Below are 21,196 nucleotides of genomic sequence, written 5' to 3' on the forward strand. Positions count from 1 at the left end.
TTGATGTTTAGGCACCAGTGTCATTTCAACGAAATGTTCCACTTTCGCTATTTCATAAGGATGTAACTTGAAAACGGCAAGAGACTAAGCGATACTGTAAAAGAGAAAAACCTTCCATATGACACAAAGAGATGGTCTTACTCGTCTTTGAAGCAATAGTAAGAATCATGACTGGGCATTGTCACTGCCGTAAACATCATTGCCGCTGGATCTGTTTACGTTGTATTTTCTCCTGCGGCTTTGGCTGTTTTACATTCTCACTACCTCTATCAAGGTGTTTAGACCATGAATTGGCTCCAGTATGTGCCTCTTGTGCACTGTCACAGTGAATCGACGCGCTGTCGCTCCGCGCACACGCAGCTCTCAGATGCTTTCGGCCTCACTGCACTAGCCTTTATGAGAGTATGAATACTCATCTTCAGAAACTGTCAAATTCGCTCTCTTGCACTTTGTTGCGCCCCTACAGTGTAACTACAGTCCACCATCTGCTTGTGTAAAATAGTATCAGGCTTGGCTTAAATACAGCAATGTTGCCTGTCACGATTTTGAGACCTTGGCACTTAAAGGGTTTCAAAATGTGTTCAGAGGGTTAGGGTAATCTTCTCATTACAGATTTGAGTGCAATGAATATTTGCCTGAAACAAGTACGTACCCTTTTCTCAAACTGATTAAGCTCATGAATCCATCTACCATGAGCCGTGTTTTTTGTCCTTTGGGCCACAGTAGTTTCAGATCACTGGTGGAACACTCCCAATGGAAGTTGTTTTGTTGCGTTAACCAATGACCACATTTGGTGTGCTGTTACCTTCAGGGTTCTCAAGGCTGTATTTGCACATGGTAATGAAGGAAATGTACTGAACGTATACACAGAGAGCGTGTTGAAAGTAGCTCATTTGAGTTTTCTTTAAGCATGCCTGGAGGAGAGCTTAGCTACCAGATGAAAATGAGTCGAAATGAATCTCTCACTATCGCAAATGTATGAGGCAAGCGTGCCGGTGCATCCCCAAAGACTAAAATGTGCTCCGGCGCCTCAGTTGTAACTTCCTGAATGATGGCCAATGAATCTTCATGGAATCCATAATGCATAAGGTTCTTACATTTCCAGAATGGAAGTCAGAGTTTTATCGTCCAAATACAAGGTGAAAAGCAAGCATGAGGTCTGAGTATATTCTCTCTGCTCAGTGTGGCAGGCTAGCTGACCGTAACACTCAAGTCAGACATTCATGCATGAATAGATAGCCGATCATTTATTTTTGCTCCACGGGATGAGGTCAACAGAAAAGGGAACATGCGGAAAGAGGCAGAGCGGAAGGCTCAGAAATTAATAGCTCAAAGCCAAAGTGCCCTTGAATGCTCCTTTTGGGTTTTCTCACTTGTTATTTGTCAAACAAAACAGATCGCCGCTCCACAAATAAACTACAACTGGGGCCCAGACAGAGTTGTGTACTGATCTCTTTATGACAACATGAAACAAACTGCTGCGGTCTGCAAGGCTAGTATTACAAAAATGTTCTTTGACTTCATCTTGTTTTACATTGGATATGTTAACACTGTTTATGCACAATGCCACAAGTCCATTTGTGGCCTTGTATTGAATTAATTCATACATTTTTTTTAAACTTTCCTCTGACACTGGGACATTCTTAAAAACTAGCAAGCAAGTACCACTTATCTTTAGTTTTCAGTTGAGTTTAGTGCATGACAACAATAAGTAATTATTATTACATTAAAAAATACATACAGTATACAATAACTGTCAGTCACCAATAAGGCAGAGATGACATAAAACAATAGTGGCAATGTTTGATCCCCATAATGACCGAGCACTGCACTGGATTGCATCATGGTTTAATACACGGTTAATGTATGGAAACATTTTATTGAAGTATTTAGTGTACACAGACTGAATAAAGGTATTTATTAATTCTAATTGGTTTGGCTTGGTTGTCCAAGGCACATGCACATTTTGGGGTGGCCGGTGCTCAAGCCAGACAAAATGGCACCCATCACAAAAAATAAAAAATAAAAAATTCTCACTGTTGTACCTAAATTGTTTGTTGAATGCAGTAGTGGGAAGGGCAAACAGTAGGTAGGAATGATTCTCAAAAGTACCAACATAAATTCCCTGACAGATCGCAAAATGCATTTGGGTGGAATCGATGAGTCACATTTTTTACTCAGGAATTTAACAATGAAAAAGAAAATAAATGGGTGCCAGAACTTTCCTCTCTCAGGGAAAAAGGGCTGGTACTCGAGCACCACTAGACTCTTTCTGTACATGTCCCTGTGACAAACCTTTAAGATGTGTTCCCCAATCTAAAGAGCAGGACAGGGCCACTTCCAAAAGGGCATCAGTAAATTATTAGGCTGACATGTCGAAGGCAGCTTCACTAACCATATTAACAAATTTAAGGAGCTTATCAATGTTTACATTTGCACTCTGCGGGAGTGCCTGGAGGACAACCCACACATGTACTGGAAGAGCATACAAATGGCACACAGTAATCTTTCATCTTCTTTCCAAATCCGAGCGTTGCCTCAGTCCAAAAGTTTCATACTGTGAGCTACATTACTAGTCACCACTGCTGCCCACAACCAAACAATCAATCTCAAACTGTCAAGTTCATATCCAGCATAAGTAAGTCTATTATAACATTTGCATATGGACATACACATCTAAAGATAAGGTTGAAACACCTCCTGCTTCTGTGTCTAGTCAGGTTACTAAAACTAAAACGTCACGTTCGGTCACATTGTGTACAATAGGACACCAATGTGGAAACAAGGTGGCTGGTTTGGTTGTAAAAACGTGTTAATATGACAAAGAGTCCTGAGGGTTGGCGGTGGTGATGGTGCTTCCTGCTGCCCGTGCTGAGGATTCAGATGAGTATGGTGGTGCTGGAAGTCAGTGGGGCAGAGCAGCAGAAGAATCAACAAGCAAGTACACTCTGTGATTTCCCACAAACCGGTTTGGTAGTTTAACAGTCTTACTGTGGATGTGAACATTTTATGCTTTAATTGTGTTACTTGCTGACTTGATAGATTATCCAAAGTTTCCTAATATAAATGAGATTCGTTGTAAGATTTCAAATGGCTAATATCTTGGTAACTGAACAATGGGTGAAAGATGTAAAGAAGATGTTGCAAAGACAGTTTTCTCAATATCTTTTAATTGTTGAGAAGAAATAAGAAATGCTGTTGAAATGACCCTCGCCATTTAAAAATACTTTATATCAACATTTGAATGGTGAGGAAAAAAGTTGATTTGAAAATTTATTTTAGTTTATTGTAGTGGTTATTGTGGTTTTGCAATGACCTCGGTAGGGCTGCGTAAATGCCCATGTCTGGTTTAGGCTGGAGACCAAGTCAGTTTAAATATGGATGGCCAAAATACACTGCAAAAACTCAAAATCTTACAAGGTTTTTTCTTACAAACTTATTTCACGGTACTTTTTAGAGCCGGGGTCACCAAACTGTTCCAGCAGATTTTTGCTCCAACCATTCGAGCATACTCAGTTGGTTAGGCTGTGTGTGCTTGATTGAATGGAACAAAAACCTGCACCCACTGCGGCCCCGGTGGTGACCACTGTTTTAGAGGATGCATGTACCTTTTTGAAACAAGTGAAAAAATCTGCCAATAGAGCAAGAGAAAAAACATCAAATTGAAGATTGCATTGTCTTCAAAGAAGTCCCACCATCTTGCTGAAAGGTCATTTATCAGGTCAATGTGTCTTAAATCAAGTAGGATGAGACATTTTGACTAAAAATAAGGCGGAACAAACTTGGTTAGATTTGGACTTTTTGCTGTGTAGTTGGATGACCCAGAACTTTTTTTTAAGTCAAATAACTTTTTTGGAATTTGTGTGTAGTTTCTAATCCCTTGTGTTCTTATACCATAATATTTACTCACTGTGGTTTGAGAGAAACAGCAGTACTAACTGGCTTTCCTCGCCACCTCGATCCCAGAGCATGTTCGCCGACATTTGCATATCACTCTCTTCAAGTTCAATGAAAATCAGTGTCTTTGATTTACTGCTGAATTGATTCTGTAGGCTCAGCTGCATATCTGCAACACCCGCTTTAAGCAATGAATCATTTAACTTAATTTCCTCACAGCCATCTGGTGTGTGGTCGTAGGAACTTGATGCGCACGCAGGGTGCTCCGGAAGAACCGCCAGTCTGTCTTCAGTGTAGAAATGCGCAGTGCTACTATTCACCCGTCAACTCTGTCTCTCATCACAGTGGCTTCATCACTGCTGATCAGTGCCCTGTTACAGGTATCATGCTTTTAAATTCCATTACCATGTAGCAGGTCAACAGCAGCCTCCGTCTCCGTCCTATCGGCTTCTCTTGGCAACATCTGGTAATATGCTGGCGGATCTTCTCTTTTGTCAACACTCATTGCATCATTTGAATTAAAACAAAGGAACAGCAAACCAGCTCAGCCCTGCTACTTCCGTGATGTGATCCAAAGAAAATCACCATTTTCAGGTCTTTTTATAAGAGTATGAATAAAAGGTTCTTATTCTGTTTTGCTCCTGTAATGCAGTGGCTTATATTTTCAAAGAAATCCAGTGTTGTCTCTGCCATTTCAACGGCCCTCCGCTCCTACTGCTTAACTTCACTTGTAATCCCTCTCAGGACAAAGGAACAGCGACCTGCTGGATCCTCAGAGCTTTGCTGAGGACCTGGAACAGGAGTGCGAGCTGGACAGCCAACTTACACCTGCAAGCACTCTGTCACAGTGAGTTTGATTCGCTCCTCTGATAGATGCCTTTTCATCACAGCTGTAATTAAGCGTTATCGTCACTTAGACCCCGGAGCGGTTTCAGCGCTGCTGCGAGAGGACCTCTCATTAGGGAAAAAGCAACACTGTTGAAGCATTTATACAGCGTGAGATGATTGTTAAATGCAGCTGTGTAATGCACAGCAAGTGAGACAAATTGGACGTTTGACCCTGTAGCACTTTATGTAATGGTATGGTAATAAATGAGGTCAGTGCAATTGTGGAACACATTTTTAATTCAACAGCTTTACGATGCCTCTGAGATGGTGCCGCAAGTCGTTTCAAACACATAAAACCATTATTTACTTCAATATTTAATGCATCTGGATCAAAATTGTTAAACTGGGGAAGCTGGTCTGTCTTAAGAGAAAAAGCTGTGACCCAAATCAAGATAAAATGAATTGTATTTGTTTAAAATTAAAACATATATTGCCCGTAAAATCGAACCCGTGGTATAAACATGGCCAGAGGCCTGTTAGGCTGCGGAAGCATGACGGCGTCTCTTGATCTTGCTCTTCGAGACAAAAGTGATTCACCGCCTCAGCCTTAAACACACAATTCAATTTGAGATAACGCTTCATGAATCGCGACTTGACAGTCTGAAAAATACCACATGAGAATATCATATGCTTTATCTAAATACTCAAGCAGTGATGGAGGGAGAGAATGCAGCAGATGAAAACAACAGATCCAAATTTGAGCGCAGACATGATTTGCCCTGCTCTTTGATATGTTTTAGACGTGCTTAAACAGATTGGAAGTGATGCAGCTGAAATCTAATTCACTGTGTCAGGTCTAAATGGAGAATGTGGCGAGTAGATTGCGCTTCTGAGATTTGAGGTTTGAGCAGCTGTGCGCTGATAGAACGTTCCTTTAATGTGTTTGGGTCTGTTCCATTTCCATCATTTCATTATGTTGTTACCTTTTGAAATTCAGTCTTTATTTGAAAAAGGATTCGCTGATGAGATTTCTAGACGTGAGTGGTGTGTGATTATATATATATTTTTTTGGACCAGATGGAAGGTGGCTAATAGAAAATATCCCTGGGTTGTGAAGATTTCATATATGCCTCAAAGTATAAATGTCTAGCTAATTAAAGTACAGGAAGTTTGTTCATGTTTCACTGCGGCTGTGTCATCTGAATTGGTCTAAGGGGAATGGATTTTTTTAAGGCTACATAATGTACACAGATGTTGAACTTTCTAGTCTTGTGTGCAGTTTCTTGGGAAAAAGTTTACTTTTTTGTTCTAGGAATGTAACTATGTAATGGGCATTTCTGTAATAGTGAGATAATTGCTACTGTTTTTTCCGCATACTATTGTATAGTAGTAGTAATACTAATTACTGTTAAAGACATTTCAGAACCCAGGGTTACATTTAGTAACCATGGTTCTCAGAATGTCTTAGCCCCTTGAACCACATATCCCAGCTGGTCCACTTCCACTCATTCACTTGGAATGGCTGCTCCAGTGGAAGTAGAGACCTTTTATAGCCACATAGTCTCTCCGCCGAGGCAGCGCCTTGAGCGAAGACCCTGTCCGAGGTCACAGCACTCGTGAAGTAGAACCAAGTTTAGTTAAATGTATTAAATAAATGTCAATAAATGTAAATGTATTTTGAGTTATTGTAATAATTTGTCTGGACAAATGTGCTCGTGTGTAAGTCCAGCGTTTACTGGCACTGTTTCAGTTTTCCCGGAGCACCACATCCACTGCCAGTCTCAGCGCAGAGCAGTGGGAACACCAGAGCAGTGGCTGAAAGTGACTGGTGAAGTAGCGGATTGGGCGTTTTAATGTCAACAAAGTGATGTGGCTTGTAGACTGGTGTGTCTTATCGTCGCTTATATTCAGGTGCGTGCAGTAGTCCAGAAATTATAGTAATTGATCGAAATCACGTACAACCTTTTTTTTCTCGTGGAACAGTTTAGAGTGCAGAAAATCCTGGTGCACTACATGATACATCACGATGGCTCTGTTTATGGAGGAGACCCAACAGCAGGAAGCAAAGGAAGGCGACACGAAAATAAGCCAGAATAGTTTTCATTTAAAAAGATGACATAAACATTAACACAACGTGGCCCAGAATAATGAGAAATGAAGACTCCAACGGAGCAGGTACAGTGAGTCCAGAATAATTTCCCATTAAAGTCCCAGGAAAACAGGACAGGTCAGGCCTGCTCAGGAACTGGAAAAAAGCCAACCCAAATTAGAACAAAACTCAGGGAAAAGCTGTGCTGCTGGCACTGGGCAGAAATAAGGGAGTGGAAAACGCATGACAAAAGCATAATCACCGCAGTTTGGAGTAACCAGACGAACTGCTCCTGAAGAGAATGGAGAGGTGGCGTCGCGCCCAACACTGTCAAGTGACAAAACGGAACCGGGCACCTGAAGTGATGGGACAAATTAAAAGCCTCAAGAATGGGTTCAGACTCATCTATGATGAGGTCACTAAATGTGACTGTGCCGATAAATGGGAAATTTTGGTTTTTAAAACTTAAGGATAAAAGTGCAAAAAAAGTTCAACACCAGCACCCACTGCTGCCGTTTTGTGGACCAGTTTGTCACCCCTGGTCTAGGCTGTCCTTGGCCATATTCTGATTCAGATATTCAGCCATATTTTCTCTCGGCAATTGAGAGCTCAAACTGCCAGTGAAACGATGCAAGTGCAAAGCTCATCCTGTTCAGGCACCTTGGTTCTCCGGTTCATTTCATTTTTCGAGCATGAGGAAAGACAGAAGCAGTGTGTTGACCTAGTGAAGGAAGAGATAAGCCAAAGGGCTCAGATTTCAAATTAGCTATTCACCAATGCAAACAGAAACTAAAGTGGGACCTAAGTACCTGTTTTGGTTTTTAGTTTTGCCATTCATTAACTCTGGAGCAAAAAAAAAATCGAGCAAACTATATTGTCAAAATATCCACTGAAGGATAAAAACATGCATGATGGCAAAGTCATTCGGTTCAGTCAAAGGAAATGCTTATTCAACATTATTGACTGATGTGTTACATGATCATAACACAACTATTCTGTGGCCAATAACAGCACGCTCTAATTCCACTCAGACATCACAGTATTGTGGGGAAATCAATGGATTATACTGTATTTATTTATATATTTAGCGTGTCATTTCGGCTGAAGCTAGTGGCTCATTCAGTGGAAGAACAGACTTTGTTCTGATGGAGATTAACAGCTCGCTTTCACATCCGTTCCGTTGCCATATCTCCCGAGTGACTAACAGCTCCTGAATAAAGATAGCAAGAAAGTTAACCCTCACTTTGGATAGGCATTCGGTTGAATATTACACACACACACATCTATTCTATGTAGTTGCCTTAGATATGGCTCATAAAAAAGCTTAGTGTGAACCCCTCCCCTCCCCTCTGAGTTATCTCTATGGAAACAGCAGAAGTGTTGTCAGTGGTCTCCTGCTGCATCAAATCAAAAAGAAAATGGCTCTGTTCAGCTGCAGGAGGACACTTGCAGTCAGTGTTAGGACTTTGGACCATCCATTGTAATGAGCAGAACTAAGAAAAGGTCTGATGTATCTCAAATTCATGAATCAAACCGGCGGCCTCCGGGTCACATCTGGGCCACCCACGCCCTTTTTGTGGCTTGAAAAAACAATGATCTTGAACATTGACCATACAAAGTACATCCACTGCAATGCATGTTGATTTAATAATGTGTCGCCCTGTAAGATATTGGATATTATTGATCAACCCAATGTAGGGATGAAGAGCAGTGGGTGATTTATTGATTAACCATTGCTGCTATGATGCCACACTGTTCTTTGAACGATGACCTCCCTCTCAGTTTCACATTCCATATACTGGCTCTAATGCATACAGTTTGTTGTGTTTGTTAGTGACTCTGTTTACACAGATACGCAATACAGATTAAAATTAAGTTGTCAAACTGAGAAAAACACTAAAATAAGTCAAGTAATTGTAAGGTGTTCCTGGACCAAAACGTGGGTTATGCTGTGGTACAGTATTTAGAGTATGACTGCTATACATGCATGAGTTTGTTTTTGATGATACATTATCTTGCAACTGTGAGTTCCCCTCAAAATAGCACGCCGCCATTAATGTCTTAACAGTTGGCAACAAGTGTAAATTTGCTTTTCACACTCTCTCATGCAAAAGTTCAAATGGAAGTTCAACCTGGCAGCTCATTGCAAACAACTCTCCAACTGTCTAACAAACTCAGAAATAAAATTATTGTAATATAAAGTAAAATAATTCCCGCTGTACATAAGGACGTCTGGGGCTGCTAGAAGACAACACACAGAGCTGTAGGGCAGTGTCCACAATGATACAGGGGTTCAACTGTGCAGGACAGGACATGGTAGATCAAAGAAGTGTAGTGCACTCAGTGCCAGTGGCTGTGTCTTGAAAATAGATGTAGCAGTGCTGCCAGCATTGCTGCAGAAATCAAAGGGGTGTGAGGGTCATCCTCCTCAGACCATATGCCGTATGCTGCGTCAAAAGGAAGCCTCCTCCAAAGATAGTACACAAGAATACCCGCAAACAGTTCACAAGGGCAAGCAGACTAAGGACATGGCTTACTGGAAGCATGTCCTTTGGTCTGATTACACCAAGATAAACATTTTTGGTTTCGATTGTGTCAAGTGTGTGTGGCGTGTGAGGACTTCAAAGGCAAGTGTGTTGTCTTGCCTGCAGTCAAGCATGCTGGTGGGAACATCGTGGTGTGGAGCCTCATGAATGTTTCCTGAATTTTTTCCCCTTAGAATGTATTTAGTACTAGTACAAGTAGTTTTTGCTATCACTATGAAGTGCTGTTTGTTTTGTTGCGGCTGTGTTCTTCATCCTTGCTTGAAAGGATCTGGAGTTTGCAAAGTGCTCTTAGTTTTCTTACCATTCTCGCTGGCTGCACTTGGCCCCGTCCCCTCACTTCCTCGCTCACCTGCGTCACCGCCTTCTAATTCCTCCTTGCAGAGTTTCATCAAAGCTCTGTTGCCCTCACTCACCTTCACCAGGAATTTGGCAGGCAGGAGAACGTGCAAGTAGATGTGTTTCTCTTGCATTGTTTTTGCTGAGTGGCAAAAGTTTCCTGCGCTCTCTAGACTTTTCATCAAAGTCATGGTCGATTAAGATTCCGATTCTGTTTCAGCTATTTTCCTTGACCACTTTTGCCTCCCAGGCGTTTTTGACTCTTTCCTCTTTGAGACTAGCTTACATCTTATTCGCCTTCGTATCCCTCAATCGCTCTGATTATCTTTACTCACAAATCCCTTCAGATCGTACTTCTCAGCCTTTTCAGGAACCTCATGGTCTTTTTTTTTCTGTACAGATTACAGAAAGTCAGTTGTTTTATCATTTTCTTCTTTCTGCTCTGTCCGACTTTGTGGTTAAATTCACGCTCATTCAATCTGTCAGCGTTTCCTCACTTCACTTGCTTGTTTGTCGTAGCTATCTCCATGTTCTCCTCCTGAAGCAGACGTCCTTGCCTGTCCCTCTTTTGCTCCTGGAGCAGATCTTGAGGTCCCGTGCCTCCCCCTCCACCCCCCGTCTCCATCACGCCATCATGCCAGAGTCCTTTTTAAGTTGAGCTGCTGTCTCCTTTTTCAATATGACATTGTCTTGTTTCCTCCTTCTGCAGCCCATTCTTGGGCATATTGTCGTCATTCTCCATTTTCAGTCCCACCTTCTTTTTAACTCACTTCACCCTGTCTTTTATAATCAATTAACGCTGCACAAAAATACTTAAGTAATGCTTTCTGAAACTTTCCTGCTTTATTGCCACTGACTGAAAAGAGGAAACGACATTAAGTAGCCTTCTATCCATAATAAAATCCCTTCCTGGCTCACTCCATAACTCAACAAATGTTCAACAACATGCGTCGCCCCACTCTTCGCCTTGCTACCTGTCAGTGAACGCATCACAGGCAACATCTGGATTAAGGATTTTGCATGCAATACACCATTGAAAAGTTCCCATTTGTGCTTGCATAAACCCTTTTTTTTGCTGTGGCTGCCGTGGAAATGATAGATTTTCTATAAGCTGCATCGAAAATAAATGTAACAGGCATAATTTTGGTGTTGTCTGCAACAATACTGATTTGAGTTTATTCTCAACACTTGAATGGTATGAATGTGTGAGACATTGTCAATACCAGGGATGACCATGATGTCGATCACGATCTAGCGTTGGTAGATCGCAGAGCCAAGCAGTGAACGTGCGAGACTGGATTGATGTGTCTGTTTCAGCACTTTTGAAACTACTAGACAAATTGCTCAGCGTATGAGGTGCCATCACTCTCAGCAATAAACTCAGTTCCAGTGACTGCTATCCGAACAGTTCCCATGATGCTCTGCAGCACAGTCAACCAATCACAGTCACAGTGGTTGGTCAATAAAATAGGGACTTAATGGGCAAATGAGCGTAATGTTGCCAAGATCAAGCCTTGTCACATCAGGCCTCCGCAGCAGGCTGTTAGCGCAGCTGAGGTTTAGCAACACCCACCGGTCTAAGCTGATGCCCATGAAATAGTCATTAATGTCACCAAGCTAGATGACCAGCCTTTCTCAGGTGTCTTTTATACGTCACCGGAGTGACGAGTCAGGTATGTAGAGCCAGTATGTGAAGATTTCACGGACAAAGCAGAGTCTCCAGAGACTCACCAAACTGCAACGTCTCACATCAGATTAAATGATTTTCAGTTGACCTTTTGGCAGAATAGTTGCTGCATTCTGCAAGGTTTCTTTTTTTGCCTTCTTGAAGAGGTATATTAAAATGTGTCTAAATTAAAATGATTTAATGGTTGGTGTTTTCACATCATGTACTCAGGAGGTCACGTCATTTTGACCAGAAATTCATTGTCAGTCCATGTGATCGGTATCAGTGATCTGTGGTGATCGGCACTCTGGCTGATCGATATCTGTGATCGGCAGCAAAGAAGTAGTAGTATTTTATTCACCTTAAACTGCTCTAATGTGTTGACTGCGTGATGCGCGTTTTGAGTTTCATCACCTGTCTCAATGCTGGTCCCTGTGATGTCATTGATGTCAAGGCTGGTAGATGAAAATCACTGACCTTTCGAGGACATAGACTGCACCGCAGCTTCTAGACCAGTGAAACATGATCAGGCTTGTGTCATGTAATGTGGATTTTATATGCAGTCATGCTGCGATCAGGCAACCTCCTGTTTCGAGGGTTATGTGGAGAAATGTAATGCCATATTCCTCTTCTGCTACACATGGAGAAAAACCAGAAATCCCAAGAACAAAATAGAATGCTCTGTATATTTTCTAAATATGTATTTGTTTTTATGGTAGGTAGACCATGGGTGTGGATTGGTCAATATAGGCCAGTCTTCTTAAATATACATCAACTGCATGAATCGATTTAAGAAACTGAATATCTATGTGGGCAGCTGCAAGATTCCAGTGCCTGAAAGGTATTACATTTCACCAATCTGATGCAATCTAGCAGAGGGATTATGTAAGATAAGAACAGTCCATCATCAATGTAATACACGACCACTTACGAACCAGCTTGTTACAGCTAGGAGACCTGGAGTGAGGCCGGGCCAGGCTGGATCTCAGTAGATGCCACATTGTGCCAGGCTCATAGTTTGTTGCTAATTATTGCTGACATGTTTCACAGGTTGACACATTCTCACCGGAGCGCCATCAGGGTTATTCAGAGGATCCGTTTCCACGTGGCAAAAAGAAAATTTCAGGTAACGTAATTGTACATTTACGTCAGTCAGGGGTCTCAAGCCGGTCTTCAAAGGGCCCCGGCGGGTGAGAGTTATTGTTGTAAATAAACAAGTACATGAACGCTCGCAAATCAGGTGTCAGCTGAAACAATTGACTGAAAAGGTGATTGACTGGAACAAAAAACGGCACCCACCACAGCTCTTTGAGGAACAGTTGGATGCCCATGACTTAAGCTGAGGATAGGTCAAGTGTCTTCCATGTTATAATCATAAACCCTGAATAACAACCTATGTACCTGAGTGTTCTTCATTGAAGACAGGGCATTCTAACAAAGCATCCAAGAGACCTTGGGTGTAGGAAGTGAGATGTGAGAGAGCAAAACCAAAGTGCAAAACCACAATAAAGGCTGTTGTTAGCTGGAAGCACTCATGATAGGTGTTTTGTATTCCTGCAGAAAAAAATACACAATTTTTTTTTCTGTTCCTGTTTCAGGATCGAACAAAGTGCAAACACTTTTATAGGGCGACAGCAAGTTCAAATGATGAAACATAATAATGTACTGAACCTCTATTTTCTCGAAGACCTTCGTCCAGTTGAGGAGTCCACAAGATTATCAAAGGTTCATGGGTCAAAAATAAAGACCAATGAGGTGTGCTGTCATGCTTTTTGCTTGCTGTAAATTGCAGTCCAAATCCCTTGTCACTCTGAATCACTGATCAGCCTTCTAAAAGGTAACCTCACTTCATTGCAGATTTTACTTGGCACAAGTTGCGACAGTATGTAAATCGTAGCGCCTTGGATGTGATTGATAATTGTCCTTAAATGGTCTTTCTTTCAAGTCGGTGTGCTTGTTTGATCGTCATCATTTTGACGCCTGAATGTGTGTATCTTCACAGCAGTCGATCAGTCCCACCAGGATTTCACAGACTTTTTTTTTTTTATTGTTATTGTTGCGGCCTAAAATGCCTGATTCTGATTTTAAATATTACAGTGAAAGTTGATTATTTATGGTGCTGGAGCAAGATCAAATGCATGGATAAAAGTAGTGTTAGTTCCGACAAAATGATTTTAACACTTTATTTGAGAAAGGCAATGAGGAGTCAAGTGGAATTTGCGAGAAAGTTGCAGCGATTGGACAATATGGCTGCGACTTGTAGAACTACCAGGGTTTGGTTGCGATTTCTTGGAGGGACTGGTCGAATGTTTGGTTGAAAGCAAATAAGAACTTTTTTATACAATATTATTGCATTTATTTTTCATTTCATGTACATAATTGAGCATTTCTTTTGGCATTTAAAATATCATTGCTAGTAATTAGCTCAATAAGACAGCAGGTGGCAGTAGTCGTAAATAGAGGTGTTTATAAACAAAACGCCGATTGAATGAAAACTTTAAAAACTTTGTCTTCTTCACTACAGGACAAGGAGTGCAGAACATATTCTTTATCAAGGAGATTTTTCTTCACTGAAAAGAAGTCAGCCCTAAATTATTGAACTCACCTGTATACTTTTTCATCTCACAGCAAGCACGGAAACCATATGACGTCCGGGATGTGATTGAGCAGTACTCCCAAGGTCACCTCAACCTTATGGTGCGAATCAAGGAGGTGCAGAGGAGGTAAATAATAAAAAGACACAGAGCTTTTTAGTTCTTTGACTCCAGCCATGAAGTGCATGAATAAAATATGAATAACAACTCTAACAGACTGGACCAGTCTTTAGGGGAGACATCTCTGTTCCAAATAAATGCAGGTAAAAACAAATATCTATACCGTCAGAGGGATTCTTTTTATAGTCTCAAGATTTATCTCTTTATTGTTCAAGATCGAACCAGTGACCAAAGCGGCAACTCCATTGGATCCAGACTCAGTCGAATGGAGGACAAAGTGAGTGAAATGTAACACAAAGGACGAGTTTGTCAACACAAGATGCTTACAATGTTAGGCTTTTGGCATGTTTTTGAACCTCTTCAGTGCCTCTGAGGTTATTCTAAAGAATGTTGTTGACTGCATCTGTTGTGTTGGGTTGTTAAGTTATGTTTAGAACAGATTCAAAATGAGTGATTCATTTGCCATGAATCGCAAGTTTACACTAGTGCGATTAATCGAGATTAAAAATGTTAATTTAGAGCCCTAGTTTTACTCCGTCTTCCAGAGACAGACATTTCCTAAGGACTTGATTTGTCAGATATCAGAGCATCGAATGACCTGCTGATCAATGCTCTTCGACAAAACCTGAAAAACAGATGAATAAAGATTATGGTTTTCATGTTTTTAATTTTGGGAGTTTTTTCAGAAGAAGAGTAAAGTTGGATTTGGAAACAAAATAGTTGTCATGATGTAACAATATTGTGATTGTTGTATTGGGAATGTCTTGAAGAATGGCCTCTGGCAGTGCCTTTTTGAGCAAATAGCCTGAGGAGCCCCAAAAGTATCTAAACCACATTCTGTATATGACATTCTCACAATAGATGCGGGAGAAGTGGATGAATCAGCAATTTTTACTGACACCGCTGCTGTTTGTCAACACTCTAAAGAAAGCAATGTGGTTTTTACAGGAGACATTTTTGACAAAATCCCTGATGACTTCTTTTGTTGTGAATACAGCAGCATATGCTTCTAGTAAAAATGATTGAAGATGGAGGTATGAGCCGAGAACAGAAAAGTAGCCATCACTCGCAGCACTAAACTCTAAAGGACAAGCATATAGCATTATCAATTTTTCAGTTTATTGTCTTTCAGCTTTCAACGGCAACATTCATGATGACATTACTTACCAGTAAAGTTTTTAGAGCAGGGTTTGTAAGTGGCTTCAATCATCTTGGCCATATGGATATACTTTAACCAGGTGTGTCGGTCCATATGTGCTGACGTTGACCATTAAACAGCAGCATAAAATACACTGAGGAAAAATATGAACCGTTATACTATCTCAATCAATAATCTTGAAATATATCTTTGTCATGTGGCTTGTTTACATTTCAAACAGATGATACACATGGAGAACATGCTGAGCAACATGTCGAGATCACTCTCAGTCCTGTGCGGTCGAAGCAACATTGCAGAGATCAGTGCAGAGGGAAGGACGCAACTCCAGCCGGGACAGTCGCCCGATGACCACAGTCGGGACAGCCTGCCCAGCTACAGCCAGCTGTCATCTTTGCCCTATGGCATGGGGAGCAACAGCGCCATCCATTAGAGCAGAAGCTGATAACATCTGTTTAATGCTGACTGAGTCCACTGGATGAAACTGTGCTGAAATCCTTTTTATCAGCATGTTGTAACCCTGATAGTATGAGAAAACACCTAGGAGATTTAACCTCAGTTTCCAAAGTACATAACGTCCATCGACAAGAGAAAACTTTATTATCCAGTTATGAATGTGCCTTTTTTTTTTACCTTTTATATAAATGTTGCATCACTATTCAGCAGCGTCTTTTATCCCACTGACTTATAAATAACAAAAAGCATGGCTATTACCCTGGACTATAAGCATGTGACCTGAGGGCAGCAGATGGTGACCTTTTCCTTGCAGGCCATCCACAGGGTGTCCATACATTCCTTCACACAAGTGGCCCGTGTGGATAAAGGCACAACTGACCATCTGCCTTCTGGTGTCCACAACAATGGACCCCACCCTTCCTAAAGTGTGCTTCGCTCTCTTGGCCTTTGTGCTGTTTTCGAGGAGGGTCTGACTTCAAATGGGTAATTGGTGCTGTTGCTTCGGAATTACAGGATACCACTGCAGCTGTCATCCGTTGGCAAAACAGCCAGGCCAAAGACTTTTTCAACCAATATGCACCTTAACATGCATTTATTGTTATTGGAGTTTTAGCGTAGGAGTCTACCTGACTGTTGTTTTTAACACATGATCATCGATGACCATCTCTAACAATTTATTCATGGAGTTTGTTCATTTTGGAATCAGTCAAACATGTATAAACCAAGCAACATCTTTCCCTTGATACGCTAAAATGTTTCACCTTCCAGTGTTATTTCGTGATGCCCTAATAGAAATCCCTCGGAGCGTGACGTCGTGGCGCTGAGGTGACTAATGAACGTAAAAGCATGAAGACACGCTCAAGTAAAGATCCTTAAAACATAGCCAGGGCTCGTTCCAGTATGCATTTATCGCCTATTAATCAATCTGAGATGTAAACACGTCTGAAGAAATATTGATTTCTTGCTAAATTGATTCTTCATTTGTGGTTGATGAACTAAGCAGCTAGTCATTTTCTTGTTAAAAGAAAAGCAATTGCATTAATGGGAGACTAAAGACTTGGGTGGAGAGGAGGGGGTTGGGCCCTTGGGGAGCTTGGGAAATACATTTGTGTCAACTGTTACATGATATTGATAAATGAAGTAGAAGGAGCCATTTGAGATGCCATGAGAGCCGAGTTTGCATTAATGTGGAATGTAATGTGGAAACTTGTTTTGGTGGAAACAGCAGGTTTGGTTCAGGCACATGCCAGTGACATAGGAAGCTTAGCGTAAAAGGGCTGACTCAGTAGAAAGTCTTGTAGAAAAGACCTGGGGGGTGGAGAAGCCCCCGGGCTGATTTGCAGGTGAAATAAATGGCACACTCTGCTTTTGTGGCCATTGTGCTGCACTCTGGCCAGATGGCCTCTTGTGATTCCTGATGGTTGAATGACGTGCAAGGGGGGTGTATTTATCAATCGGTCAGCCTTCATCCCTCATACTTGGCCAAGTGTGCTGCTTTCATTGTGGTCGGTGTTGATAATGTGTGTTTTTGGGGTTGAATCTGATGTGCTTTATGCCCATTTTCTTACATTTGACTGTCAAACTTAAAAAAGGTTTTTTAAAATCAAAGACAACACCTGACAACAACTGGAATTAAGTGTAAAATGTGGGCTTTTTAGAGCACTGAATCGAATTATTTTACCAGTAATAATAATTGTAGGAATAATAATGGAATGTAAATTTATGTTTTATTGTTATATAATAGCGCGAGCATAAAAATGATTTTTCGAAGTTCTTTAAGTCAATAAACATATCACATAGTTCAGATAGTGTGTGGGCAAATAAGCGGAAATGAAGCAAAAGTTTTTGAAAAGACTTTTCTTTTTTTTTTATTATTAAAATAGCAACATCTCTTGTTATTTACAAGGCAGTAGCTCAAAATAGTGCTTTATATTTGCTCCATTATAATATGTTTTCATCAACAGACAAGAAACAAATACGAACACCAAAACAAAATAGTACTATAAATTAAACAAACAGAAACATCCAATGACTTTAAATAAAAATAAGGATTTAAATAAAATAAATAAATCAGAAGGGCAGACGTTAAGAAGAGAAATGAGCATCCAAGCATTCACTTTGTTGCACATACTTGCTAACGTTGAACATCTAATACATGTTCTTATATTGTGAAAAGACAATCAGACAAGAAAAAGAAAACAATGAAAACACTAAAAAGAAAGGAGAGGAAGTCTGAGTTTGTGGCACATGATGCAAAAATAGTGCAGTTTACATAGCAGGGTCCGTTGTAGTTGTTGAGTTGAGTCCAATAAGTGTTGTTTTTCCAGGCGTTCATCGGATTGTTTTGCACAACAAAGCTTCAGTTGAACTTGTGTGCAGGAATTTTACCTTCACCTCTGAAGTCTTCCTGCGTTTCACAAAGAAATCTATCAAGAAAAAAAAGAGAGGTTATTTAATTATTCAGGTTTTTCTACTGGTCCGTGTTCATTGTTTGCTTCTCTCTCTTACCTGTAATTCTGGCATTGTTCCTGGACACGCTGGAGGTTTTTGTTAGCTTCCTCTTGACACGGAGCGGGGTCACTTCTGTGTTTTTCTTTGGTGTGTTGGAGATGCTGGAGCAGTTCTCCTGGTTGGTGGTTTCCTCACAGCGGATCAGAATTTCAGTTTCAGCAGCCTCATCCGTCTGTGATGACTGTTGGTAGAAATCAGCTGCAGAGCCTCCCTGGATTTCCACCCACTGGAATCGGCCCGGCAGTGGAGTTTCTGTCTGGAAGTCGAAGTTCCAGCGCTGGTTGTCTTGCTCAGAGATCTCCTTTAATCTTTGCTTTAAGTCTTGACGCAGTTTATCATGGTCTACTGGACCAAACAAACTTCTGCGGACTGACTCCTTGTGTCTGAAGCTGGCCATCTTTGAAAATCCAAGTAGTTCCTCTGTCTCGTCCTTGTTGCTCTGGAATCTTTGCATCTGCAGAGACATTTAAAGGCTGCAAGCCACAGTGTCTGTTTGTACACAAAGAGTGGTGAATGCTTATTGGCTGAAGGTGGCTGAATAGGAAGGATAAGGTGTGGAGGAGGGGTGGTTCAGGGGGGTCATGGATTTTGAATGGGAGACAACTGAGGACTCAACAAAAGGTCATTTGTTTGTCCTGGTTTGTCTTCAAGTGAATCGCCAACGATTGCTGAAGAATAACTTTTTTTTCATACTAAATGGTCGATTGGATTTCCATTTTTTCCGTTAAATGATCTCAGATTGATCTAAATCGTATGAAAAATAATGGTGTTTAGTTGCTAACTGAGTGGAAATGGACCTCTAGCCATTAGAGAAGCACGATGGTGGTGAGGATGAATTCACATTACTTTTTCATTTTGAAAAAGAAGCTGAGATGGATTCAGCTACACAAAAGGCGGAAAGAACTACAAACTGCTGACGGCTCATGCAGAAAAGAGTGGCCATGAACGGTGTGTCCTTCAATGAAATACTCGACAATTCTAAGCAGAGATGTTTACAATTCTATTAAGAATGTGTTTGTGAATGAGGAAGAACAGAATCCCATTTCATTTAAATAAAATACTCATCCTACAGGGTCTGTTAGTAATCCTTGATACCAGACGCTTTCTATTGTCCAAGTGCTAGAATGATCTTTCTTTTTTCTGCAACCATCCTGGTCACACAAGTGTGCTGTTTACATCAACAGGCTTTCTCCGACCTGATATCCAGGTTGTTATGCGACACGTTCTTGTCTGCAAGGCTGATTCTTCAGTGAAGTTTGTAAAGTTTGATGTTTATATAAACCATTGGAAGGAACAATCTGGACCGAAGGAGGTGGGCAACTTTTCACCACTATTGTGCATCACTATAACATAAAAACATTTACATATGGAGGCTTTAAAGAGATAGTCAACAGTAAAAACCTAATAGTTGTTACGCATCAAAAGAGATCCAGATTGTTATTTCTGCTGGGTGTGTAACGTTGAGTCGGTTAAAGGGAGAGAAAGGCTCGCGGTGGAAGAAGGCCAATGTAAATGTTAGCAAGTCCATGAACAGTAGGTGAGTAGGCGTGACGGGGCTTGAAAAACAAGACCTGTCATTGGAAGTCCTTATCATGCCTACTAAATGTGTATAACCTCCCCCATTACTTTGCATTTCACTGCTTGGCAACATGAATTCCACCTATCAATACTAACCTGTCTTATCAATTGTTTAGCCTCCATAAGATTTGTGCACCAGAACATTTCTTTGCTAACTTCATTTATCAGACAAAAAAGTCTTCTTACTAATGACTATTAAAAAACAGTTTATTTCTCCCAATACCTCTGTTGTATTTAATGTAAAGATTGCCTTTGTCAGATTAAAAATCAGATTACTGATAAAACATTGTTTTCTTTATTCAGTGTTTGATGAACTCTCTGGGACTACTGCAACTCAGGCAGGACTTTAGAACCTTTCGACAGTTTTATCACACGATGTCAATTTTTTTTTGTCAAAAAAAAAGCATGAGATAGAAAGTGCTAGTTTTATAGAACATATGTGGTATGAATCAATAGAAGTCATTACACTAGGGTTGTCTGCTGTTCCACAAAGGGCTGCAGTGAGTGCAGGTCTTCCTTCCAACCTATCAAGAGGAGACCCTTTTACCAACCAGGTGTCTTAGGGGTGTGATTTTCAGTCTGTGTTGTTTCATCTGAAACTTCAATGGTTAAACTGTGCGCTTCAACCTGCACGACCCCGGGGCTTTGAGGACCAGCCTGGTTGGGGATATGCATTCTTCATGACGCAAGGCTTCATGACACTGAACTTGACTGCAACCTGGTTATGGTCTTGATTGTAACAAAAATATGTATCTGCCCCAAATACAAAATTTGAGAAAGAAAATCAGTATGTCTATCACCACTGTAAACAAGAAGGGGCTCACCAGGGTCTCACTGTCGTCAGTTATGTGCTGCAGAACCTGCCCATGCGTCTCTGATGTGCCTGACTTCCTCACACCATACCGTTCTTTCTCACTAGGAACTGTCATAGGCTTCCTGTGACCTTCCCTGTGTTTCTCTATCAACATCCTCAGTGTAACACCTCTCTTTTTTTCCCGGCATGAAACCTTACTGCTGCTCACTGATGCTGACTTCTCCTCTCAGCCTGGACTCATTACATCTCCCCACACCTCCGTGGTGTGACTCATCAGCTTGATCCCTCTTAAGTTTTGTACAGTTTGTAGAATCCCTTTTGTTGTCAAAAAACAAATCGACACTCGAACTCTTTTCCACCTGCCAGGCATCTTCTCAGCCTTACGGCCGGCATTGAACCGTCAGGTCACAAAGTCATGATTGAAAAACAATCATACAGAATCGACCAATGAGGTGACAGTAATCTTTGTTGAGAAACACTAAAACACCTGCAGACTAATGAGGATTTTGAGTTTCTATGAGTGTCTATGGCCAAACTGAGTGTGGTGACGTGGCTGACATGCAAATGGCCACAGGACAGTGATTTACCTGACCTCCGCTCGAGGG

At 41.1% G+C, this 21,196-nt stretch overlaps 1 protein-coding gene across 1 annotated transcript in view; it reads left to right on the forward strand.

Annotated features, from left to right (window-relative positions):
• Window positions 1-19,556, forward strand: part of kcnq1.1 (potassium voltage-gated channel, KQT-like subfamily, member 1.1) — a 67,686-nt gene extending 48,130 nt beyond the window's left edge. Inside the window, exons 11-16 of the mRNA XM_053866298.1 lie at window positions 4,642-4,744; window positions 12,413-12,488; window positions 13,991-14,085; window positions 14,173-14,219; window positions 14,292-14,353; window positions 15,456-19,556. Of these exons, the coding sequence (XP_053722273.1) occupies window positions 4,642-4,744; window positions 12,413-12,488; window positions 13,991-14,085; window positions 14,173-14,219; window positions 14,292-14,353; window positions 15,456-15,665 (593 nt within the window). The 3' untranslated portion in view covers window positions 15,666-19,556. The remainder of the gene's footprint in view (window positions 1-4,641; window positions 4,745-12,412; window positions 12,489-13,990; window positions 14,086-14,172; window positions 14,220-14,291; window positions 14,354-15,455) is intronic.
• The last annotated feature ends 1,640 nt before the right edge of the window (window positions 19,557-21,196 follow it).

The sequence above is a fragment of the Synchiropus splendidus genome, chromosome 5 (assembly GCF_027744825.2).
Source record: "Synchiropus splendidus isolate RoL2022-P1 chromosome 5, RoL_Sspl_1.0, whole genome shotgun sequence".
Lineage (NCBI taxonomy): Eukaryota > Metazoa > Chordata > Actinopteri > Syngnathiformes > Callionymidae > Synchiropus > Synchiropus splendidus.